Raw genomic sequence first — 25,674 nt, forward strand, 5'->3', positions numbered from 1 at the left:
GTGATTTAACTTTGCCTACAGGACTGCAAATGGCAGGTGTCTCATGGTCGGAGTAGGGAGATATTTGATTTTCAGCAGTGCTGTGAGCTTTTGATCTCGCTGATAACAAGTCTGGGTGGAAAGGATTTTCTAACTGCCCAGCACTTGGAAAATGCTGCTCCTGTTCTGGCCTCTATTTCTGTATTTTCCCAGTTGAAATGTATGCAAATGATCAATACTCTGGCCTGCATTTATCATGACATTTCTCTACTCCCCGCCAATCTATATATGATGATGCCTTTTCTTTGGGTGGGAGGGAAACGAAGGAAAAAGCAAACTATATTTGAACGTTTTCGCAGTTCGGCAAAATAAATAAATGCCTCCTTTTCAGGGGCTGCATATTGGCAGACTGGAGTTTTTGTAGGGAGCACCCGGGCGAATTTCGCTGTGCAATTTTGGGAGTGCAATTCCACGCAGCCCTGAACTCACTGGAGGAGCCCTGCGCGAGGGCACATGAGGTCTGCCCTGCTCCACAACCAACGGTGCGCCATTAAAAAAAAAGAAGCTTGCACGCAGCTGCTCTCCCGTCCTCAACCGAGGTCCACTTCGCCAGTGTGCAAGTGGGGGCTGAGAAGAGGCAGCTATAGAAGCGCCAGGAGGGAAGGCAGCGCGCACGCGCGACCGCCCGCCATCCTCCGGCTCCGTTCGCCGGAAGTGCTTCAGAGCTTCCTGGAAACCGTTGCCTAGCAGCGGCGATGCCGCCGCGGACCGGGGCCCTTAGCAACGGGAGCATGCCGGTGTGGGTGCGCGACTACAGCTGGGAGCAAACGGCCGAGGCCGTCTACCTGGTCGTCCCCTGGAGGGCCGCCCCGCTCCGCCGCGACGGCATTTTCTGCGCCGAGCGATACCTCAAGGTCTGCGGTAGCCCGGGGGGGGGGCAGGCAGGCAGGGCCTGGGAGTGGGGTGGCCCTCATGCAGCTGGGGGCCCTTTGCCAGGAAAGGAAAAGAAACAGTTGTTGTTGTTGTAGTGACAGGGCAGGGGGCGCCTGTATGTGTCTGTTGTTGTTGTTTAGTCGTGTCCGACTCTTCGTGACTCCATGGACCAGAGCAGGCCAGGCACTCCTGTCTTCCACTGCCTCCCGCAGTTTGGTCAAACTCATGCTGGTAGCTTCGAGAACACTATTCAACCATCTCGTCCTCTGTCGTCCCCTTCTCCTTGTGCCCTCCATCTTTCCCAACATCAGGGTCTTTTCCAGGGAGTCTTCTCTTCTCATGAGGTGGCCAAAGTATTGGAGCCTTAGCTTCAGGATCTGTCCTTCCAGGGAGCACTCAGGGCTGATTTCCTTAATGGAGAGGTTTGATCTTCTTGCAGTCCATGGGACTCTCAAGAGTCTCCTCCAGCACCATAATTCAAAAGCATCAATTCTTCGGCAATCAGCCTTCTTTATGGTCCAGCTCTCACTTCCATACATCACTACTGGGAAAACCATGGCTTTTACTATACGGACCTTTGTTGGCAAGGTGATGTCTCTGCTTTTTAAGATGCTGTCTAGGTTTGTCATTGCTTTTCTCCCAAGAAGCAGGCGTCTTTTAATTTCGTGACTGCTGTCACCATCTGCAGTGATCATGGAGCCCAAGAAAGTAAAATCTCTCACTGCCTCCATTTCTTCCCCTTCTATTTGCCAGGAGGTGATGGGACCAGTGGCCATGATCTTCGTTTTTTTGATGTTGAGCTTCAGACCATATTTTGCGCTCTCCTCTTTCACCCTCATTAAAAGGTTCTTTAATTCGTCCTCACTTTCTGCCATCAAGGTTGTGTCATCTGCATATCTGAGGTTGCTGATATTTCTTCCGGCGATCTTAGTTCCGGCTTGGGATTCATCCAGCCCAGCCTTTCGCATGATGAATTCTGCATATAAGTTAAATAAGCAGAGAGACAATATATGTATGTGTCTACTCAGAAGTAAATCCCAGCGAGATTTGCCCTCATCAGGCCCACGTAGGTCTTGCAACCTTAAGCTAGTGTTGCTGCTCTTTAAGGTAGAAGCATAGAATTGTGAAGTTGGAAGGGACCCTGAGGGTCATCTAGTCCAGCCCTCTGCAACACTGGAATTCTGATCGGATCTCCCCTTCTTGTTTAAGTGCTTTTGTTTAAAGGAGCCACAGAGGGATGCCTCAATCTGGATCGAAAGAGCAGCACTGGGGGTGGGGTGGGGGTGTTACTGGGTTGTTGTCTTTATTTTGATTGCATATATTGTGTTTTTTAGGTCGATCTTTTTTGTGAACCGCCTGAGACCTCCAGGTAGAGGGCGGTATATAAATTCAATAAATAGGAATGACAATAACACAGGAGTATGCAGCTATCCCATATGGGGATCAAACCTGCAACCTTGGCGTTATCAGCACCACACTCTAACCAGGCTGACAAATGAGTTGGGGCCTAGCAGGTTCGGGGCAAATATAACGTGTAAATGTTTTGGGATACTTTATTGATTGATTGATTGATTGATTGATTGATTGCATTTATATCCCACCTTTCCTCCAAGCAGCTAAAGGTGGTGTGAAGCTTTGACTTGTGGCCCCAGCGTGCTGCCCAAGTGTGTTTCTTAAATGCAAGCATATTCATCTTGATTTCTAAATGTTCTTCTTAGGTAAATTCTCCTCCGTTTCTATTTGAAGCCATTCTCTATGCTCCTATAGATGATGTCCGCAGTACTGCCAAAATCGAGAATGGCTCAGTTTTCTTCACCCTCTATAAAAAAGAAGCGGCCATGTGGGAATCCCTCATTATGGAAAATGGTGAGTTTTCCATTGGGTTGGTCTTAAACAAACCTTTGCAGACCTTCCTGCAGTATATATTATATTATATTATATTATATTATATTATATTATATTATATTATATTATATTATATTATATTATATTATATTATATTATATTATATTATATTATATTATATTATATTATATTATATTAATTTTCTTTGCCACATATATGCATCACCATACTTATTATATATTAGCACTCACAATTCCTAACATTTTATATCTGATTTAACTAAAGCTTAACAAGTGATGTGATGCCCAGATACAGCAATCAACCTGGTTTTTGTCTGACATACAATCATAACTTTTCATTTTTTACTATATTCAGTAAAGTTAATCCAGTTTGCCATAAAGTTGTCTTGTCTTTGTTTCCTAATTTTAATAAAGTGTGTTAGTCTAGTGATTAGGGAAACCCCTTTCCATGGGCGTAGCTAAGGGGGGCGGGGGGGCAGATGCCCCTCTCCCTAGATTCACAAATATTTTTGAAAAGCATTGAAAGTTGTTGTCTGATGTAGATCCTTTAGAACATCCACATTTCTTGCCAAGGCTTTACAGATTTGTGTAATAAAACTTAAAGAGGGAATGGGAAATTATTTTTCCTGTAAAGGTCGGGGAGTAGAAATGTAAACCACTATTATTAGCAGTATTCTTGTTATTATTATTTTTATGTGTGTAATGGCTGCTCGCTAAACACAATAAATTGAACTGAACTAAACTCAATTATCTGAGGTTCTGCCCCCCCCCGCCCCCAGCAGAAGCTTGTGCCCTGCAATGTCCTGTTTATAGGGTATTTTTACCCATGATTTCCTAAAAAAATCTCAACAACTTTGGCTGCACCTCCCCCCCAAAAAAAAAATCCTGGCTACACCCATGCCCCCTTCCTTTGTCAACTCATCTTTTTAACAAATGATGCAGTCAGCAGTCTCCACTTCCCCACATATTGATTGGACTCAAGGCAGCTTACAGATAAATACAAGAACTGTTAAAACATAGAAAAAACAATCATTTAAAAAAATTAAACGTAAAGAGTTTTAGCTGCTCTTGCCATATAAGAAACACCGGTTCTAGTAGACTTTCATATCACACAGTCCCCTTTACATGACTTTTTATTTTTATCCAATATTTCTTTGCCATATCACATTCCTGCCACATGTGGAACAAGTCACCCTTCTTTTAAAATATGTGGGCAGCATTGTGTTTTACCTTGCCACCCATGGCTTATGTGTGCTGCTGGTGGCAGAAACTAAACTAATCACATTAGTAAACTGCTCTGTGTAAACTGGTTATCTTCATAATTTGGCAGTGGATGAGAGGCCAAACAGTTTGATCCAAAAGCCAGAAGCAGCATTATAAAATTGGAAAGTAAGAGTGAGCTAAAATGTCAAGCTGCGGTGATAACCCCTCCAGGCAGTGCTGCAAAGGCAAAGAGGGGAGGGTATGTAGTAATTAATTTGTCCCGAGAAGGGTTTAGTCTGCAAGGAGTCCTTGGCTCCTCCCCATAGATTGCTTACTGCTTCAGGGGGCATGATCTTTAGGTCCTCTTCTTGCCACTACTGCCCAGGGAGAACAATTCAGTTCCCAACTCCTTGGCTGCAGCTTTATCACTGGAAGTCTCTTTCCCCCTTCCTTCCTTCCTTCCTGCTGTTGGATGAGGGGATGGAAGGAGTTGCCCAATCAGCAGTGTTTGGCTTGCCTTACTGCCCCACGAAGAACAGTGCCTGAATATCACTGCAGCTGACACAGTTTCAGAATCTCTCATTTCTCATAATAAAAAAATTTCTTCCTGTAGCACCTTAAAGACCAACTAAGTTAGTTCTTGGTATAAGCTTTCGTGTGCATGCACACTTCTTCAGATACACTGAAACAGAAGTTGCCAGATCCTTCTATATAGTGAGAAGGTGGGGAGGGGTATTACTCAGAAGGGTGGTGGGAATCGGAGATTGGCAGATAGCTGAGATGAGCCTGATGAGCCTGTTGACGACTCTTAACGACTGTAGTAGGTCTTGCGTGGCGAGTTCCCGCCCCCCACCAAGATAAATAAACACACGAGACACCATAAATTAAGGTTAATTGGGCGAATTAGGCCACAACTTTATTGAATTCAGGAATGAGAGGCATTGGCTTAGGCATTGGTCCTAACGACTATCCGGCTCCAGCCCATTTGCTGGAGACACGGTGAAGGGTTAACACTGATCGGGGGAGTCTCCCGCTGAGGCACGTCGGCTAAGAGCTCCCCCGGGTCACCGCTCTGGGGCGTGCCTTTGGCCCACACCTCCATAGGCTTCGGACAGGGCCACGCCCCCCGGAGTCCTTTAACGGACCACCCTTCGTTCACTGGGGGGAGGTGATGGCGTTCCTCCCCCCCACACATCCTCTTAACCCCTTCTTACCAATGCCTACCGCCAATGCCGAAGAGTTGTGACGAGTTGCTACGAGGTAGGCGAAAAACCAAAAGGCTGGAAATTGCCAATTGGGAAAAATTCCTACCATGCCCCTTGCGGCGACAGGCCGAAGCCCATAGCAAAGTCAGACCTACCTAAAGCCCAACTAAAGGGAGGGAGGGTGGGGAAACGTGGGGCTAGCCGGAGAAGAGAGGGCGAGCCCCCTCCGCTCCGGCCCTAAATAGGGCAAGCCACGCCCCCTCCAGCCAGCCGATTGGCTGGCCAGGAGGCGTGGCCGGATGGGATTCCCCTGCTCTCGCGGGGGCTGAGACCAGCCCCCGCTCACGTGGGGAAGGGCGTGATGCCCGCAACCCCACCTCCTGGGGCAGGCCCGGAAGTGGCTTTGCGTGGCGAGTTCCCGCCCCCCACCAAGATAAATAAACACACGAGACACCATAAATTAAGGTTAATTGGGCGAATTAGGCCACAACTTTATTGAATTCAGGAATGAGAGGCATTGGCTTAGGCATTGGTCCTAACGACTATCCGGCTCCAGCCCATTTGCTGGAGACACGGTGAAGGGTTAACACTGATCGGGGGAGTCTCCCGCTGAGGCACGTCGGCTAAGAGCTCCCCCGGGTCACCGCTCTGGGGCGTGCCTTTGGCCCACACCTCCATAGGCTTCGGACAGGGCCACGCCCCCCGGAGTCCTTTAACGGACCACCCTTCGTTCACTGGGGGGAGGTGATGGCGTTCCTCCCCCCCACACATCCTCTTAACCCCTTCTTACCAATGCCTACCGCCACCGAGCAGCCGCTCGCCGCCAATACTCTCATGCCTGAATCCACTCCCTTATCCCCTTAGCAATATCCATCAGCCAAACATCGTTACCAGCATCCGAAAGATGCACGCCATCATACCGGTAGAGGGCCTCAATGTTGAAACGAATGCCTGGGTGGCTAATGACCAACCCCCCCAGGGCTGCCACTCTACGCACCACCGCCCGATCCAAGGCTTTCCTAGCCCTATTTATAGCTATCGGGCACCTGCAATCTCTCCAAACCCGCCTCTCCATCAGCGAGGCCCAAATAATTGTGACATTCGGGTAAGCAGCCTTCAGCTCCTCGAAGTCGCTAAAAATGTGCCACTGCAAATCAATTGCCTTCCTGTAGGCTAGGTCATTTCCCCCTAATTGTATAAGTAAAGCATCTGGGGGGCCCTCTACTGCCGCTCTGGTCATAACTGCCGGAAGCATCTCGGCCCAGCGCATTCCCCTCCGGGAGACCCAGGAAATGGTGATGTGAGGTGGGAAGCCCAGGCATGGCCCGAGACCGGAATTAATGGCGCGGACCCTGGCCCAATGCACAATACTGTGCCCGATAATCCAGACGCGCGCCCCCATGTCACCTGTAGGAAATTGAGATAAAAGGCCATGGTCAATCACTATCACAAATTCTTTCTCAAATAACGTTTGTACGCATTAGACTTCCAGCGACCTAAGTCCCTAATCCTTTCTGTTGTAAGACCCAAGTGCATTGCCGTGGTGGCTGCTCCGATCCTGAAGGAGTGTGCTGCAAAATCAGCCGCGGGGATGCCGCATGCTGCTAGCGCTAAGCGCATGACCCGAGTGAACTGGTGACGCGTCAAAGGTAAACCATCTGCATGGATCAATAGAGGCCCTGCCGAGGTGACCCTCAAGGATAAAAAGCGCCTCGTGTCTTTTACTGGGCATGGGCCAGGCCTGCCAGTGGGCATCAGCTGAACCAAAGCCCCCCTCCCGTACTGGTCCGTTTTGGAGCTGCGTATTCGTATTACCAAGTCCTCCCGTGACAAGGTAACATCGCTTAAAAGCAAGCCCCGGGAGGAACCGTGCCAACCTGCTTCATAAACTACCTCACCCACGCGCAGAGCTCCAAAAAAGGCAATGGAATATGCCGCTGAAAATAGGCGCGCCTCGTACTTTGACCAGCATACTGCACGCAATTTTTTATGGATTTGGGAGAGGATGTCGAATGATATCGGCCTTCTCGTATCGCAGTTTGGGGGCTGTAGCCTGCGCCAACCCTCTAACGTCCTTCGTATAACAAAATCGTCACAAGGATCTGTGGAAAATACCGCCTTGCAAAAGAATGAGATTGCCGCGGCTTGAAGGTTGAGGGTTCTGGGGGCGCGGCCCAAACGTCTTAGGTAAACTAGGTACGATAGCACCTCAGGCTTGACGGGAGGGGCATTGCTCTTGATGGCTCGGGTTTTGCGGCGGAAGTTTAAAAAATCTGACCAAGCCTTCTTATAGGATCTCAAAGTGGAAGGTGCCAATGAGGCCATTACTCCCTGAATCACTTCTGGCTCCCAGGCCTCTGGTCCCCATGCCTCTGGACCCCGAGACTCCAAAGATGTTCCGGGAACGGCTGCGGCAGAAGCTCTGCATCCGGTGCCAACGATCGGAAGCGGTCCATCTGAAAGCGAGATAGGGCGTCCGCGATGTCATTATTTACACCAGGCACAAATTTTGCAGAGAAGTGGATGTTGAGCTCTAAACACCGGAGAACGAAGGAACGCAGGAGGACGCCTACCCTTGGTGACCGCGCGACCTGCCTGGAAAGTACTGCCACCACGGCCTGATTGTCGGTGTGGAAGCACACCCTATGGTTACTGAAGGTTTCCGGCCACAGGTGCACCGCCACTACTATCGGAAAAAACTCCAGGAAGGTTAAGTCTCTGGTAATGGGCCCCCCTTGCCAGTCGGCGGGCCAGCGCTGAGCACACCATTGGCCCCTAAAGTAAACACCAAACCCCAGAGAGCCCGAAGCATCTGAATGGACCTGGAAGTCAACCTGCAGCGACAGGTTGTCCTGCCACAGGGAAATGCCGTTGTAGTTCTGCAAGAACCTCAACCAGACTTCCAGGTCAGACTTCACTTCCTTGGATAGCCGTACTCTATGGTGAGGGGAACGCAGCCCTGCTGACAATTTCGCGAGGCGGCCGCAGAATGGGCGGCCAGGGGAAACCACGCGGCAAGCAAAATTTAAGTGACCTAACAGAGACTGGATTTGCCTGAGCGTAACTTTTCTTAGAGGGAGCAGCTGCCGAATCAGGTCGCCAAGCGCGATGAGTTTTTCCCTGGGAAGCTTTGAGGTCTGAGCGACCGTGTCCAGCTCGATACCCAAATAAACCATTGTCGTGGCCGGACCCTCAGTTTTGTCGGCGGCTAGAGGAACCCCCAGTTCCCCTGCCAATGATATGAAGGCTTCGAGGAGCTCTGAGCACTTAAGGCTGCTATTGGCCACGAGGATAAAGTCGTCCAGGTAGTGCGACACGCCCTTGGCGCCGGTTCTAAAGCGAAGCGCCCAGTCTAGGAAGGTGCTGAATGCCTCAAAGGCTGCGCAGGCCACAGAGCAGCCCATGGGCATTGCCTTGTCTACAAAATATGCCCCCTCAAATTTGAAGCCAAGCCACCGAAAATCTTCTGGATGAACTGGCAGGAGTCTAAAGGCCGACTCAATGTCACATTTTGCCAGCAGTGCCCCCTTGCCGAACTTGCGTATGAGCTGCACCGCTTGGTCAAACGTGGCATACCTAACTGTGCAGAGTTCCTGTGGTATCGCATCATTGACAGACCCCCCCTTAGGGTAGGAAAGGTTGTGGATCATGCGATACTCACCGGGCGCTTTTTTGGGGACTATGCCTAACGGGGAAATATGGAGGCCTTCGATTGGAGGGGCTAGGAAGGGGCCGGCTACCCTTCCTGCTTTAATTTCCTTACTAATTTTCTTTTGGGCGACCTCGGGCATCTCCCTCACCGATTTTTGGTTTGGAGGATCACCTGAATTGGGGGGAAAGGCTACTGGGATCCTGAAACCAGTACTAAAGCCCTCCCATAAGTATTGCGCTGCCGTCCTGTTAGGATAAAGATCTAAAAGGTTTTTTAACGGTGTCAACTTGATGGGGGACCAGGCTAAGCCCAGACTGAAATTACTGTCTGCCACCCTGGGGTCCGAATGGCGCTCCGTGGCCACCTCTCGGTCCCGGGTTATGGGCGCCTCTCCCACCCCGAAAGGGCTGCCTCCCTTTAATGCAGGCAGTGGCTGGGTGGTTACCTAGGCATTTTTCGCACTCGTGGCTGTACTTACAGACAGCCCGTGCACAAACCCCCTTGTTGTACTCCCAGCAGAGTCGCCTCTGCTTTGCAGCGGTTTTCCAAGGTCTCGACGACTCCTGGGGCTTCTTCTCCACGAAGGGACCCACGTGGTCAGACCAGTAATTTTGGTCCCTCAGATCCCAGCGCGTGGACGACAACAGTGATGCATTTCTGCGGAAATCTTCATCATAATTTAGGGCAGCAATATCACCCGCTAAATCCCGTGCCCTCCTGACATGAGCTAGGTACGCAATCAAGTGCATCGCCCGCTTTGGATAAGCCGCGCTGACGACGCCCATGAACACCTGGAACCCATCCAGCCAGTTGTCAAAAGTACGTTCGGGTCTAGGTGTCCTGTACCTACGATTACCATACTTGCGCTTCTTCTCCCCTTTACCTGTAAGCTTTGCTGGAGGTATCAGTCTGAAAACATCTATAAATTCTCCATTAAGGATCTTATTCCTCTTTCTTGGAGATAAATGAGAGCCTACGATGAAATCCGTAGACAGATTAGTGGACGTTTTAACATCCTGAACCAAAGCGCCATCCTTCCATTCGAGGGTCCCGTTGAAGGATTTCCTGTAGGAATTAGCCCTTCTCTCGTTCACCCATAAAGGAAGACCCACCACGTCTTCCCCGTGGCCCCAGTACTCCTCCCTAGGAGCATCACTATCTGAATCGGAAGAAGAAGAGGTACCTGAATCATCCTCTGAATCCGAATGCCTACACTTCTTCTTCTTCTTTGAGGTGTGCTTCCTCTTCTCTTTCCTCTTCCCCGAGTGGTTCTCAGGAATGGCTTGATCCGGAACGGCTACCGCCTGCGCTGCTTGCGTCCCCTGGGCTTCCTCGTCGGAAGAAGAACTTGAGCCACCCTCGGCTGGTGCTGTCTGCAGTGGTGGGTTCTGAAAGAGACTTGGAACACCTGGATCCTTTTGCAGATTAGTAGCCCCGGGACAATGAACGCAAGCCTTACCCTTTTTGCCTCCCCTCGGGGCCCCTTTCGCCTTGCCCGGGCCGGCCGACTGTGCCCGGGTATTCCTTTTGGGCCGGGGTGTTGACTCCTTGGCTGCTTTCAGCGCTGCCACCGCGGCTGCAGAAGTGCCGGGTAGTTGCACCTCGTGAGGTTGTGTGTCTGGAATGAAATCCTGTGTGAACGCTTTTGGTGCCTCCATTACAGATACCGCCACCACCGGTGCCGCTGTCGATGGTGCCCCTGGCGCCAGCCCTGGTGCCGCTGTCACTTGCGCTGCCGGTGTCGCTGCCCCTTGTCCTGAAGATCTATGCCTATAGAAATCTTGAAATGCTGTGAAAAAATCTGCCAAGGCTTGAGGGTTACTTGGGATTACAAAAGGCTGGGGCTCCTCAATATTCCCCTGAAGCCCTCCAGCCACGGTGGAGTTTACTTGGTTACCTTGACCGGACATGATGTGCTCTGGATGCTTGCTTATCTTGATCAATGAAACACCAACCACGTAGTACTGCAAATGTGCGTAGCTCAGTATCGTCTGCACTGGCAAAACTTTAATGGAATGATAGTTAACACACCCAACCGCTCCTGTTCACTACTGTGCACACCAGTAAAACACCAGACAATCACTTTAGCTCAGTATTGTCCGCACTTGACCCAGTTGCTCAGAGTTGTCTTCCCTGGATACCCACCAGAGCACTTTATTATATATGTATATGTACTATAATTATTCTTATTGTTGTTAACTATTTGTTTATTTGTTTATCTATCGATTGCCGAATTGATTGATTGCAACTATATCGCAATTAAAATTGTTAAGAGCAAGTAAAGCAATGAAATGTATTGGAACTTAAGGCTCCTGCTTCTTATATCATTTACTTTAATTTAAATTAGAGCAGGTAGGTAAATTTGTCTTGTGATAGCCAAATGAGTTGATTTTCAATGCAAGCACCTAATCTGATTATATCTATATGTTAAGTAACCGTGAGATGCTAGAGCACTGTAATTAATCAGCTGTAATAAACTATATGGGCAAGATGAACGTAACGCTATAACCAATGGAGGCTCACAGTGCCACTAAATCCAGTAGAACCAGCAATTAAGGACTTGTCAGGCAGAGAGGGGAAGGAAGCCGCTTAAAGCCCTAGCAGACCTAATTAAATGACCTAGTAAAAGAAAGCAATACCAATTCCTTTAACGGAGGTGAATCAATGACTTGCAATACTATATAAGGCCTCTAACTAACCCAAGCACTTTAAAAAGGTCAGTTATGCAGCTTTAATTGAGCCAGTTAATGCTGCTGGGTTATGTCCCCTAAGAGAGCTGGCAGCCCAACTGAGTAAATCAACAAATAAATTCGACACAGGATAAACTTAAATGGCTATATCTCTTGATAAATTTACGTAGGGGGGCTGCAAACGGGAAGGAAAAATCCCAGGTGTTTTCCCCTAGTAAGATGGCGGCCGCTAGGCAAGCCACGTGGTATTCAAGATGGCGCCGGGGCAGACGTTCGCCTAGCAACGGTAGCCCAATAGAAAAGCCGGCACACCGCTTCCTATGTGCTGTAGCCTATTGAAAATGGCGGCCGTCGACTGACCACGTGGGCAATTTAAATGGCCTGGGGCTCGTTACCTAGCAACAGTCAATAGTGCGGCTCAGAAACAATAGGCAAAAGGGGAGCAGGAAGAGTAACGCCAAGGCACCCCCGCCGTCCCTAACTGCAAGCGCTGCCGACGCTGACGCGAAAGAAGCGCCACCCCCTGCTAATTAAGTCGCAACAGTAGCTGCGCCAGGCCACGTGGGCAACCAAAGATGGCGGCCGAAAGCTATCCCGTTGCCTAGCAACGGAGGAAACTGCTCTCAGCTGTAGCCTCCTAACCGCGAAAATCCACTTCCCAAGGTAAAACCACGCTGCCGACAAAGCCCCTGGCAAAACGGACGCAAACGCACGCCAACGATAGACAATAGAATCCCGTGCCCGAAATGCTAGCTCTCCGATAAATCAAAGCCAAGCCCCGCAAGAGAAACAGCCCGCAACAGCCAGGAAAGCGCTCACACGGCAAGCAAGGAATAAACGCGCTTCAAGGATCAGTGGCTCAACCTCCCGCCAAATTCAATCTCCTTAACCCGATACAACCTGTCCCGAGCGGTGTGAGGGAAATCCCCGCAGAGCCACGTGGCTGGAGCGAAGGAGGAAGGTTTCAGTAGGGAGGCTGCTCCGGAGTAATCAGCTGGCTGGCGGCTGCCGGAGCCAAGCAGCTCTCGGAGGTGTAGCCGCCGCCCGTGGTCTGCGGACGCGATGCTTGATCCTTCCTCCTCTGCCGGAGACCTACGAGAATAAGCCCCCCAGCAAAAAACCCCAAGTGATTTCAGCTCTTTTTGCTCGCGTTGAAACGGAGCACGCAGGCGGGCAAGGAAGCAAAAATTCCCCGGAAGAGATTTCAGCTCAGAATAAAGGAGCGCTCCGCAGCGCTCCTGCAAAGACCGTGGAGCGACAAGAATGCACCGATCGCTCGGCAGCTAGGCCTAGGAAGATCCGCGCCTGCTGCGCTGAAGCTCCACGTGTCCGAAGAAAGAAGGCTCCAACGCCGACCGGATCAGCTGGGAAACGTGGGGCTAGCCGGAGAAGAGAGGGCGAGCCCCCTCCGCTCCGGCCCTAAATAGGGCAAGCCACGCCCCCTCCAGCCAGCCGATTGGCTGGCCAGGAGGCGTGGCCGGATGGGATTCCCCTGCTCTCGCGGGGGCTGAGACCAGCCCCCGCTCACGTGGGGAAGGGCGTGATGCCCGCAACCCCACCTCCTGGGGCAGGCCCGGAAGTGGCTTTACAGGAAAAGGCAAGGGGTGAGAAGGTGAGAAGTGGCTTAGTCATGTATAACGAGATAAGAATCCAATGTCTCTGTTCAGACCAGGTGTCTCCATTGTTTTAAGTTTGGTAATGAGTTGCAATTCAGCAGCTTCTCTTTCCAGTCTGTTTCTGAAATTCCTTTGTAGTAAAACAGCTACTTTGAGATCTTGTATAGAATGTCCTGGGAGATTGAAGTGTTCTCCTACTGGTTTCTCTGTTTTGTGATTCTTGATGTCAGATTTATGTCCGTTTATTCTTTGGCGTAAGGTTTGGCCTGTTTGTCCAATATAGAGAGCTGAAGGACACTGTTGGCATTTGATGGCATACACAATGTTAGATGATGAGCAATTAAATAGTCCCGAGATGGTATGTGTGATGTTGTTGGGGCCAGTAATGGTGTTGTCCGGGTGTATGTGGCAGCAAAGTTGGCATCTGGGTTTATTGCAGGCTCTGGTGCCAGTGTCCGTGTTAAGTCTGGTTGTAGTATTATTGTGGGTTAGGAGTTGTTTAAGATTGGGTGGCTGTCTGTAGGCAATGAAAGGTCTTCCTCCCAGAGCTTGAGAAAGAGAACTGTCATTGTCCAGGAGAGGTTGTAGATCTCTGATGATGCATTGAACTGTTTTAACTTGGGAGCTGTATGTGATGACTAGTGGTGTTCTGTTATTTTCTTTTTTGGGTCTGTCTTGCAGCAAGTTCTCTCTGGGTATCAGTCTGGCTCTGTTGATCTGTTGTCTAACTTCATCTGCTGGGTATTTTAGTTCTGAAAAGGTTTGCTGTAGATCTCTTAGGTGAGAGTCTCTGTCTGTAGAATTGGAACAGATGCGGCTGTAACGTAGTGCCTGGCTATATTCAATGGACTGTTTGGTATGTTTGGGATGGTAGCTAGAGGCATGTAGATATGTTTGTCGGTCAGTTGGTTTACGGTATAAGGTGGTGTCTATGCGTCCATCCTGTATTTTTATAGTAGTGTCCAAAAAATGTATTTCTTGCATAGATTGATTCATTGTAAGGTTGATTGTGGGGTGAAAATCATTAAATTTCTGGTGAAAGGTGTCCAGGGTCTGTTGACCATGTGTCCAGATGATAAAAATATCGTCAATGTATCGCAGGTACAAGAGAGGTTTGAGTGGGTAGGAGTTTAGGAAACGTTGTTCTAAATCTGCCATGAAGATGTTGGCATACTGTGGGGCCATGCGGGTGCCCATTGCTGTGCCGCTGATCTGAAGGAACAGGTCATCACCGAATTTGAAGATGTTGTGGGTAAGGACAAATTGGCAGAGTTTGGTGGCAAGGTCCGCTGTGGTTTTATCTGAAATGGTGTTCTTTATAGCTTGTAAACCATCGTTGTGTGGGATGTTGGTATACAGAGATTCCACGTCCATAGTAGCTAGTATAGTATTGTTGGGAAGGTTATTTAAAGATTGTATTTTCCTCAGAAAATCTGTGGTGTCACGTACATAGCTGGGAGCACTGATGGCATATGGTTTCAGAACAGAGTCCATATAACCGGAGACACCCACTGTAATAGTGCCAATACCTGAAATGATGGGGCGTCCTGGATTTCCTGGTTTGTGTATTTTAGGTAGAAGATAGAAAGTTCTCATTTCTCATACCTCAATTGTACTATCACACCTATTGGTCTTTTCATTGATATTGGAATGGTTCTCTTCAGGGGACAAGGGAGAAATGCAGCGAATCCGAGAGGATGCTGTGCGCAAAGCACAAGAAGACGCAAAATCAGAAGCAGAAGCAAAAGCTGCTCAGAAACGAGAGCGCAGCAAGTTTGCTGTGGAGGCCACAATTAAGGTAAATCAGGGGCTGCCTGAGTCATCCTTACGAGCAGAAAACAGGATTGCAAATAATGGATAACCAATATTATACCTACTGACAATATTATAAAGGTAAAGGGACCCCTGACCATTAGGTCCAGTCATGGCCGACTCGGGTTGTGGCGCTCATCTCGCTTTATTGGCCGAGGGAGCCGGCGTACAGCTTCCGGGTCATGTGGCCAGCATGACTAAGCCACTTCTGGCAAACCAGAGCAGCGCACGGAAACACCGTTTACCTTCCCGCCAGAGTGGTACCTATTTATCTACTTGCACTTATCTGAAGAAGTGTGCATGCACACGAAAGCTCATACCAAGAACTAACTTAGTTGGTCTTTAAGGTGCTACTGGAAGGAATTTTTTTATTTTGACTATGGCAGACCAACATGGCTACCTATCTGTTACTTGCACTTTGACGTGCTTTTGAACTGCTAGGTTGGCAGGAGCAGGGACTGAGCAATGGGAGCTCACCCCGTCGTGGGGATTCGAACCGTGACCTTCTGATCAGCAAGTCCTAGGCTCTGTGGTTTAACCCACAGCGCCACCCGCGTCCCTTATTATATTATAATATTATACCTACTGACAATATTATACCTACTGACAAATGTTTCTTCAGATGCTACAGTTTGCATTGCAGCCTCAAAGTTAACATGGGTGGAAGCTACACACATATTAAAAACACTGTGAAAATGCTTTCTTTAAAAATGTTTTGAAAAATGCATTGAATTTGGCATATCACATTCTTGCCATGTGTGGAACAAGTCACCCTTCTTTTATATATAATAATAATAATAATAATAATTTATTATTTATACCCCGCCCATCTGGCTGGGTCTCCCCAGCCACTCTGGGCGGCTTCCACAGAAACCAAAAAACACTAAAATATCATACATTAAAAGCTTCCCTGAATAGGGCCGCCTTAAGATGTTTTCTGAATGTCAGGTAGTTTTCCATCACCTTGACATCCGATGGGAGGGCATTCCACAGGGCGGGCGCCACCACCGAAAAGGCCCTCTGCCTGGTTCCCTGTAGCTTCGCTTCTCGCAATGAGGGAACCGCCAGAAGGCCCTCGGCGCTGGACCTCAGTGTCCGGGCAGAACGATGGGGGTGGAGACGCTCCTTCAGGTATACTGGGCCGAAGCCGTTTAGGGCTTTAAAGGTCAACACCAACACTTTGAATTGTGCTCGGAAACGTACTGGGAGCCAATGTAGGTCTTTCAAGACCGGTGTTATGTGGTCTCGGCGGCCGCCCCCAGTCACCAGTCTAGCTGCCGCATTCTGGATTAGTTGTAGTTTCCGAGTCACCTTCAAAGGTAGCCCCACGTAGAGCGCATTGCAGTAGTCCAAGCTGGAGATAACTAGAGCATGCACCACTCTGGCCAGACAGTCAGCGGGCAAGTAGGGTCTCAGCCTGCGTACCAGGTGGAGTTGGTAGACAGCTGCCCTGGATACAGAATTGACCTGTGCCTCCATGGACAGCTGTGAGTCCAAAATGACTCCCAGGCTACGCACCTGGTCCTTCAGGGGCACAGTTACCCCATTCAGGACCAGGGAGTCCTCCACACCAGCCCGCCCCCTGTCCCCCAAAAACAGTACTTCTGTCTTGTCAGGATTCAACTTCAATCCATTAGCCGCCATCCATCCTGCCCATCCATATATATGGGCAGCAGTGTGTTTTACCTTTGCTGGGTATCCAGCAAAAGTAGTGTTCTATATCCTCCATCCCCTCCTTCATAAGAGTTACTGTGTTGAATATAAGAGATAAGTCATGAAAGACTTTGCACCTTAAAAGTAGTTGTAGTGCAGCTTTTGACGGTTCTGCAATTCAATCAGCTAGAAGATGCGGAAAGAGAAAGGATAGAAGAGCTGAAAGAAAAGGAGCGGAAAAAAGCCACTGAGGAGATTGAGAAATGGAAAGAGCAGAACGAGAAACAAAAGAAGATTCATTTTTGTCAGCCACTTCAGGAACACAGAAAAACCCCAGAGCAAAGCAAGCAAGAGAAAAAAAGGAAAGTGAAATCTTCAAGTAGAGGAACATCCAAGTCAAGTACAACTACAGGAGGTAAGATATTCTTGCTGTGTTCAAAACAAACTAAACATTTTAACCTTCTGCTGTTTTTGGCTTGTGAAACCATTTCTAATCTGTCTTCACCCTAGTATCTAGGCTCAGCATTATTGCTCCATTTTTTATTTCGGCTGCTTTTATTTCTTGCTAAAGTGTCAGCACAGTACTTTCCTCCTTTGTGGCATCTCCTGATAGGATGGATGAGGTGGGTGCCTGGGTAATGAAGAGTGTTGGCCCATTAGGTAACTCAGATCTGGCCCTCCTCAGAAGGCAGAAAACACGCCTGGCTGGTATGATGTACAAAAACCATTATAGCACAGACTACTGAACAACTTCCAAATCGAAGTAACTTCTTATTGTTCCTACTACAGTGGTGCCTCGCCAGACGAAAAGAATCCGTTCTGTGATTCTCTTCGTCTAGCGGTTTCTTCGTCTTGCGAAGCAAGCCCATTGACGGATTAGCGCTATTAGCGGCTTTTAGCGGCTTATCTGGTGATCGGATCAGCTGGTAATCGGCTTAGTGGCTTAGAAAAAGGGGGGGGGGAGGAAAAAAACCCAGCAGGAACTCGCAAGACATTGTCATCTTGCGAAGCAAGCCCATAGGAAATTCGTTTTGCGAAGCACCTCCAAAACAGAAAACTCTTTCGTCTAGCAAGTTTTCCGTCTTGCGAGGCATTCGTCTTGCGGGGCACCACTGTATCTTCATTAACCTAGAAGCTAGCCTTTCTTCACTTGTGGGTTCTGTGAAAAGGGAACAATAAACAACAAAGTTTAATACAATGGTCCTAGGACTTTACAGTATTGACAGTACACAATAGTTTATCTGTAATTGGTTTTATATGTTCTCCATGATTATTTGTTGTTTATATTTTATATAAGCTCCAGTTGCCTTTTGGGCTTCCCCCCCCCCCAAAGTGATTTAAATTATGAGATAAATTATCTAAAAGTGTTCCCATCCTGAGAGGTAGCTTGCCTGTTAGTGTTTCCCCTGAGGTCTTTTTCTTCCTTCTCAGTGGCTTGCACCATCAGATGCACATGTGCTGATGTCCTTCTTTGGGCCTTCAGGATCCCACCAGGCACTACCCCCAGGATATTGGATGCTCTAATCATAACAAATGCCAAATGTTTATCTCAGCAATGGTGATTTTACATGCAGCTTCAGCCCTGTTAGTTTTAAATAATCTGTACTTGTATCATCCTGCCAACGCTTGCCAAATAAAGGTTAGAAAGAGGAAACCTATTTAGATCTGTGCTCAAGACTCTTCTTTTCTCTCCCTGGTTGCTGTGAACTGATACATTGAAAAATTAATTCATTATGTATCCTGATTATTCCAGATACAATTTCTGGAAATATGTTTTCAGAGAAGCTGAAGGAAGAATCTATCCCTGCTCCGCGATCTGCCAGTAGCATTGAAATAAAATTCACCCCTCGCGTCTTTCCTACAGCTCTCAGAGAATCCAGGGTTCCAGAAGAGGAGGAGGTAGGGAGACCCAGCTGCTCTGCTGTGGCTTCAATGCATTCTGAGGAGCTGCAGTTGTAGAGTGGGGCGTGGGGGTGGGCAGGCCTCTGGCATTATTTTAACTACTTTAGAAAAAAAGAATCTGGATAGACAATCCCACACGTAGAAAGCAAAAAATAAAGGTACTTTGAAAAGGTCATAAAGTGATGTGGACTTTAAATGGAGGGAGAGGATTTGTCCTACTGGTTGCTAATGATGTCATAGATACTGTCCAGTAGGAGCCAGTGACACTTCTTCAGTCATGTTCCTCACAGCAATTGAAACTGCAATGTCTGGGCTAGCTGCAGGCAGGAAAGCATGTTCTCCTGTCAGTGAAATGTTGGCAATGAAATAGCCCCACAACACACATGGCAAATTGAGGGAAGACTTTAGCCATTGAGAATTAACTGTGCACTTATGATGTTGTAAACTGATGGTCTGGAAAGGCCTGTATGCCATTAATTCAGAGGGCAGTAGAAGCAGGCTGTAAACAAAGGGAAAGGAGAGGGGTTTTTTGTGTGGAATGTGGTTTTCTTTATGAATGTGTGCATGTACTGCCATGACTTGTAAAAGTAAGCAGTGCCTGTCCACCAAAAGGGATTATGACAATGACCCTTACCACAGATTAGAGCAAAGTTAATGCACAAACACTGCAGAGAAACTGTAGGCAATGCTTCTCTGGAGGTACTGATTTTCTATCACAAAAGACACAAGCAAACAAGCCTGAGTTAACTGAAAGTTATCAACAGCCATTGGCCATAATAACTCAGTGGAACTTTCCATGCGCAGAGGCACCCTTCCTCCATAAATTGGTTGCTGAAGGGGAAAGCAAATGACAAGGGAGAGGGTTGGTTCCAGGCCCTTCCTGTCGGCTCCCCAGAACTTACTTGGTCGGCCACTGTGGGAAGAAGCAGGATGTTGACCTAGGTGGTCCCACCTTGACCTGATAAATTTGGGCTCTTCTGGCATTCTAAATCTGGAACCCTTTGGAAGTCAAATGCCAATACACTTGGTGTTCTGTATTGTTGCCATACACTGGCATATTCACTTGCATTTGCTAAATAGAGCAGTTGAATATACTTGTACTGTTTTAGGCACAAAGCCCTGCACGTATCTTTTATTCACAGTGGCTATGTAAGCAAGCAGAGGCTCGCAGGATCATAAATTCAGACATTGCTGAGCTAGAAGATTTAAAAGAAGAGGAGAAGAATCCAGACTGGTTGAAAGACAAAGGAAAGTGCGTTTGGATGTTGCTTCAAAGGATGTGTAAAATCACTTTTATCTCACATGTAATAATGGTTTGCTGTTTATGGGGGAAAGGGAATGAAGTAGCAACAAGTAGGATGGGCAGTGTATGTGTGTTTGTGGTTCAGTGCAGGCTTTTGCGATTCTTCTCAAGCTCTGCCAGAATGGCAACAATTATGAATCCTGGTGGGAGTCCTAGAAGTAAAATTTAGTTGGATACAACCCTTAGTCCTTTTGGAAATTTAATAACTAGACTCTTCTGTATACTCTTATCTTTTTAGTAAAATGTTTGCAACGGGAAATTATCTTGCTGCTGTCAATGCCTATAATTTGGCAATTCGTATCAGTAATAAGATTCCAACATTGTACTTGAATCGAGCTGCCTGCCACCTTAAGCTGAGAAATCTACACAAGGCGATTGAAGATTCCTCAAAGGTATTTGCTTTTATCAAAGCTTTCAGGTCTGTAGCAAAACTCTGTATCACATTCATTTGTCACCCTACTGCGACTATACAAGCCTTACAGTATCACGTGCAATACTGTTATTGTTTAACACCGAGTAATTATAATTTCATCAAATATCAACATTTCCCAAAATTGATACCTAACAAAATGAAATTCTGTAAAAATCTGTTGTGCCATCATCTAGGTTAGCTGGAACTTTATTAGAATTTGCTGTCTGCCATAGATTTTTGTTTGTTTCATGAGAATATTTGTAAGCTGACTTGAGAGCCTCTTGGGGCTATAAAGCAGGATATAAAATATATATAATAAAATTGGCTGATGCTGCTGTGTTAGGATTACAAAACGGTTGGGTTCAAGGGCAAGTTCATGCTCTCCCTCCCCCCCCTTCTTTGTGTGTGTCACTCGTAAGGGTGTATGTGCACTATGCAGCTGTCAACTGATAAGCCTGGTTTTGCTACTTTAAGTAAGGGTCTGATACTGTCCTTGCCTGCAGCCTGCAGTAGTTTCCTTACCAGTCTACTTACTGCCCTCTTATATTATTATAATCTGCTAATTTATATGCCTCTTAAAGGCTACATTGCTTCTAAGTGGTTTACAAAATATGAAAACCAATTGTGCAATATTGTTAAAATGCAGTAAAATGAAAAATACACCATTATTAAAATACATAGTAAAATAATCTCTGTAAAAATGTCAAAATATAAATGGCTGTAGCTCAGTAGTGGAGCATCTGCCTAGCATGCAAAACCAGCATGAGAACCATCATGATGTGGTTAGAGTGTTGGACCAGGGGGTGAATCCTCACTTGGTCATGACCCTTACTGGATGGCCTTGGACCAGTCACTGCCTCTCAGCCCAATCTACTTCACAGGGTTGTTGTGGGGGTTAAATGAGGAGGAGAACCATGTACACTACCTTGAGTTCCTTGGAGGAAAAGGTGGCATATGAATGATGATGATGGTGGTGAAGAAGAATAGGCCCCATGTTCAGTTCTTGGTGGTATCTGCAGGTAGGGCTGAAAGAGACTCCTGCCTGAAACTCTGAGAGCTCTGGAGAGCTGCTTCCAGTCAGTGTCAATAATGCTGAGCTAGATAGACTGATGGTCTGACTCAGTATAAAGCAGCTTCCTTTTCTATAGTGAAAATATACAGTAAAACAGTTGGGCAGTTAAAGCAAGAGAGCTGCGGTCTGTGCCCATTTGTGCACCAGGTAGCAATATGTTGTAGCTGCTGCCAGTGCCGGATTTACATAAAAGCTAAACAAGCTATAGCTTAGGGCCTCTAATTGTGATATTGATTTAAAAAAATAAAAAATACAGATACCCACTAAGACTTCAGACACCTCAGTCAAGGCTCAGCTTGTTTTGTTTGTGCTCCAGGGTGGTCCAGCAGAGAGGTACTTGACATGTTTGTGTCTCTGCAAATGAAGGCAAGGAACCTGACAGATTTGAAAACAAATGCTGGCAAATGCATGTGTGAGTCATACATTGTCTTCAAGGGACAGCTAAGCTGACTTCCAAGCTTGTGTGTTTTATTTTTCAAGGCCCTGGAATTACTGACTCCTCCTGTTCCTGACAATGCTAATGCTAGAGTGAAAGCTCATGTGAGGCGTGGGGCAGCATTCTGTGGACTGGAATTGTATGCTGAAGGTAAAGGAAAGATACATGCTGAAGATAACACTCCTGCATTTGTTGGGATTTATTGTATGATACGAACAAGACTTTGTTAATCTGTACTTTTTATTTTGCTTGTTCATCCAGAAAGTTAAATCTTTTAAAATTTTAGTTTTGTTTTATTTATGGAGATGGGATGATGCAAGGCATTCGCCCAACTCAAAATAGACCTAATGACATCAACGGACTTAATGAACTTCTGCCCATTGATTATTTCAGTAGGTCCACTTTGAATTATTTGCATCACCCACAGTCTGTTAACACACTGTTACCCACAACCAATAGAAACAAAACCACAAAAGTGGTTTTTTCTACAAGTACTATTCCTGTTAGATGAAATATTTAAGTATATTGGACAGTGTGTTGCATTGGAACACTTTATTTTCTAAACTAGCTCTTTGCCCAGTGTAAAAGTGAACAGAAAAATCTTCTGTATCTTTCTTTCCTTTTCCAAGTAGTTTCTCTCTTTGTAAATATATTTGTTTGCTACCTTGTTTCCTTTAGCTTTACTGTTCATCTAATTTGGAGCTTGACAAAATGCTTCCTTACTTCAATCTGCTTTCATCATTTCTAGCACCTCTAGATTTCTGTAGTAAAATAATTGGTATGTTTTGCCTTTAGCTGTATTTTCCTTGTCCAGTACATTTCCCCAAAGAAAATTATGTAATACTTCTCCCTAAATTTCTGGGAATTGGAAGGTGAGCAGCCATTATGTCCCACTTCTCCCCTCCAATGTAGAACAAAGTAACTCAAAAGACAAGGCACCAAAGCACCCATTTCCCTGTTTATTCACTCCATGCAGGTGCTTTTGAGAAAAAAGAAATGCACAGCTTCTCAGCCTGCTACACATAACCATAGTTTTATCAGTGACTCAGCACAGTCGTGTTCCTGTTGTCAATATCTAGAAATCTAACTTGCAGTTCTGCAAAGTACTGGTTTTTTATGGGTGGCTGCAGGGAGCCTTTGGGTTCCGAGTCAAACCTGAAGAGCAGGCATTGCTTGTATTCTGCTTTAGAGTTTTCCTTGCCTGTAAATACCATTGTTTATTAAAGGAAAATCTGTCCGTCTGTTTCCCAGGTCTTGCTGGTATAAAGACTTTATGCTAAAGGAAGTGTAGAATAGCAACAATAAAGTAGGGTACTACCAATGGCCTCTAAAAATGTCCCGGCTAGGCCACGTTATAGGACTAAGAAGCACATTCTGTATTGGTCAGCAAGACAATCTAACTCCTGGCCAGGCAGCAGCAGGGTGTATTGAAGTGGTAGAGCCAGGGCTACATCCCCATTGCTCACATTGTGCAGGAAAGATGGTAGAGTGGGGGTACAAATGGTAGAACCAGTGGATCTCAGGCCACCAACTCAGCCCTTTCCCATACCTCCATTTGGGGGCTTTGGGGATCCCACAGGCAGAAGAGGTGCTATGGATTGCAGCCCAAGGCTATAATCCAGGGATGGGGAACTCCAGATGTTGTTGGACTTCCAATTCTTAGTAGTCCCGCTAGCATTGCCAGTGGTCAAGGATAGTGGGCTGTCCAGCAGCATCTGGAGGGCCAGAGGTTCTTCACCCCCAGCGCAATCCTATACATACAGTACTTAACTGTGATTAAACCCTTTGGAACACAGGACTTACTTGTAAGTCAATATGCACAAAAGTAGATGCATCTTCTAATTCTACTTTATAGTATGTTGCTGCCATTGTATGATTAAAATGAATGCTAAATTAACCCTAGGTCTCCAAGATTATATTGCTGCTCTCAAGATTGATCCCACAAACCAAAATGTAGAAGATGATGCTGAGAAGATTCGACGCATAATTCAAGGAAATGAATGATTTGTGGAGGTGGATAATGAAAATTTGGTGATCAGCTATCATGTCCATGCTAGTAATGTTGATACTTATCCTTGGAAGATATTTTGTTGGTGTATTAAATAAGTAGTTGGATATTCCTCTTCTTTAGCTCAAGTATAGTAGTTAACAAATAAGGCAACATTTGAGGGCCATTATATTATAAGAATATAATATAAAATGCTTTCTTAAACTTAGAACACATTTTTTCTTATCTTGCACAATAAACAAATAGAAAAGCCTAACTTTGCTTAAGTTTGGATTTGTTTTAAAATTTGGGAAAAATGACTTGTAGTGTTAGATCATATTGCATAATTTATGAAATATGATGTCACAATTCATAAGGTGATAGAATTAATAGCAACTAGTCTACATAGCTTTTCAATGATAAGAGGTACAGTCAAATACTCCATTGAAGAAAACCTCACCAAAAATACATGCCTCTTCTATTTATTTCTAAAAATCAAATTATAATGTGCAATATGTAAGATATACTGTAATAAAGACTATTTGTTCCTCTGTAAAAATCCATAACCAAACATTATTGAAAGGTTTAATCAGAAAACTGTAGGTTTATAAGAATGTTTCTGTTGTGTCAGTTCTCCAGGGGACTCCATGACCCTCCTTTTTTTCTTTGGCTCTGTTTATTGCCATGCAGAAGATGGCTTAACTGAAGGCTTAAGAACATTTGTCAATTCAAAATGTGCCTTAGTGATCCCTCTCTTAACATGAGAAGTGGTACTCCTTGAGCTACAATGTCCTGAAGCTTGTTATTTCTTGGATTTGTAGGGCTTGGTCCTCTTACAAACTACTAAAGTACTCCCTTTCTGGTATATTTGTATAACCACTTGCATAGTTATAGGGCTGGCAAAAAGCCGTACATGAAAAATGTTTCTGAATGTGGAAAAGTCCTCAATCCTACTGGCGAAACACCAAAAAGTTTTTTTGTTTTCTTAATCCCATGCAACATTTTGTCTCTAGTTCTAATTCCTGATATGAGGAAGAAAACTCATGTTGGTGAGAGGAGCACTTCTTGATGCCAGCAACCCTCTAGGGAGCCGGCACAGAAGCCTAGTTCTCGCTAAGTTTAAAACAAAGTAGTGTCTGTGCAGCATCACCACAGACTGCAGTTGGGTGCTCTGAAAACTGAATGCTTCTTCATACTAAAGCCAGCAAGGCAGTGTCCTGCATATTTAAAAAACAATCAGTTACATCAAAGTCTAGGATTAAACTTTCTCCCCAACATACATAAGAGAGAGGAGCATTAAATCATGCAAGTTTTCACTTGCATTCATATATTAGTCTGTTACCTCAGTAAAAACTAGATCTTAGAATTCCATTTGATGATCTTCTGACTTTATTTGCTAGCATACTTAATAGGATGTTGAACCACGTATTTTTACTGGTAAGGCCTTATTGAAATCAGACTTACTTTCAATAAAGATGTTTCAGTATTAGATTATTAAACAAAAAAACCAGACTGTTACTCTCTTATTTGCTTTATTATTTTAACAGATAACAAAAACACACTACTAGATTTTATAAAGTGTGCATAAGATCTGAGTGATCACAAACTTTGCTTTTGTCAGTGCCAGTGTTAATACCATTAAATCGTGTCATCCCACAAGTAAACAAATGATTTGTGAAAGCATTGTCCTTTGGACAGAATTTACAAGGTACCATTTGTGTGGTAGGCGGTATAGCACCGTATTCACCTGATGTTGTTTTATAGAGCAAAAGCTGGGGTTTAGTTAAGAAATTGCTAGAGGTGAGAGTCTTTGCCTCCAACATACAGGAAAACACAGGATTGCCAGGGTTTGCACATGGACGCCACTGGACAGAGGCTGTGTTCTTTGCACCACCCCTTGGTTTTGTTTCTGGCTCAGAAGTCATTTTCAGTTCCTGTGCAAAAGTAGAAAAAT

General features: G+C 46.2%; 3 protein-coding genes across 3 annotated transcripts; 1 reads left to right on the top strand and 2 right to left on the bottom strand.

Annotated features, from left to right (window-relative positions):
• Positions 1–718: 718 nt before the first annotated feature.
• On the top strand, positions 719–23,997 carry DNAAF4 (dynein axonemal assembly factor 4). The gene is made up of 9 exons (XM_082198687.1): positions 719–893; positions 2,631–2,778; positions 14,808–14,941; positions 16,795–17,023; positions 18,362–18,507; positions 19,653–19,762; positions 20,052–20,205; positions 21,778–21,883; positions 23,637–23,997. The coding sequence occupies exons 1-9, from the start codon at positions 735–737 to the stop codon at positions 23,735–23,737; spliced, it is 1,287 nt and encodes a 428-aa protein (XP_082054813.1). The 5' UTR covers positions 719–734; the 3' UTR covers positions 23,738–23,997.
• On the bottom strand, positions 6,379–9,159 carry LOC309518388 (uncharacterized protein). Its single transcript, XM_082198626.1, has 2 exons — positions 7,514–9,159; positions 6,379–6,592 (listed from the first exon to the last, which is right to left on the bottom strand). The coding sequence occupies exon 1, from the start codon at positions 8,974–8,976 to the stop codon at positions 7,522–7,524; it is 1,455 nt and encodes a 484-aa protein (XP_082054752.1). The 5' UTR covers positions 8,977–9,159; the 3' UTR covers positions 6,379–6,592; positions 7,514–7,521.
• LOC309519211 (uncharacterized protein) lies at positions 9,158–10,905 on the bottom strand (the record flags this gene model as incomplete). The annotated part of the gene is made up of 2 exons (XM_082199985.1): positions 10,021–10,905; positions 9,158–9,810 (listed from the first exon to the last, which is right to left on the bottom strand). The coding sequence occupies exons 1-2, from the start codon at positions 10,745–10,747 to the stop codon at positions 9,158–9,160; spliced, it is 1,380 nt and encodes a 459-aa protein (XP_082056111.1). The 5' UTR covers positions 10,748–10,905.
• Positions 23,998–25,674: the final 1,677 nt, after the last annotated feature.

The sequence above is a fragment of the Podarcis vaucheri genome (genome assembly GCF_965113315.1).
Source record: "Podarcis vaucheri genome assembly, chromosome: 14".
Lineage (NCBI taxonomy): Eukaryota > Metazoa > Chordata > Lepidosauria > Squamata > Lacertidae > Podarcis > Podarcis vaucheri.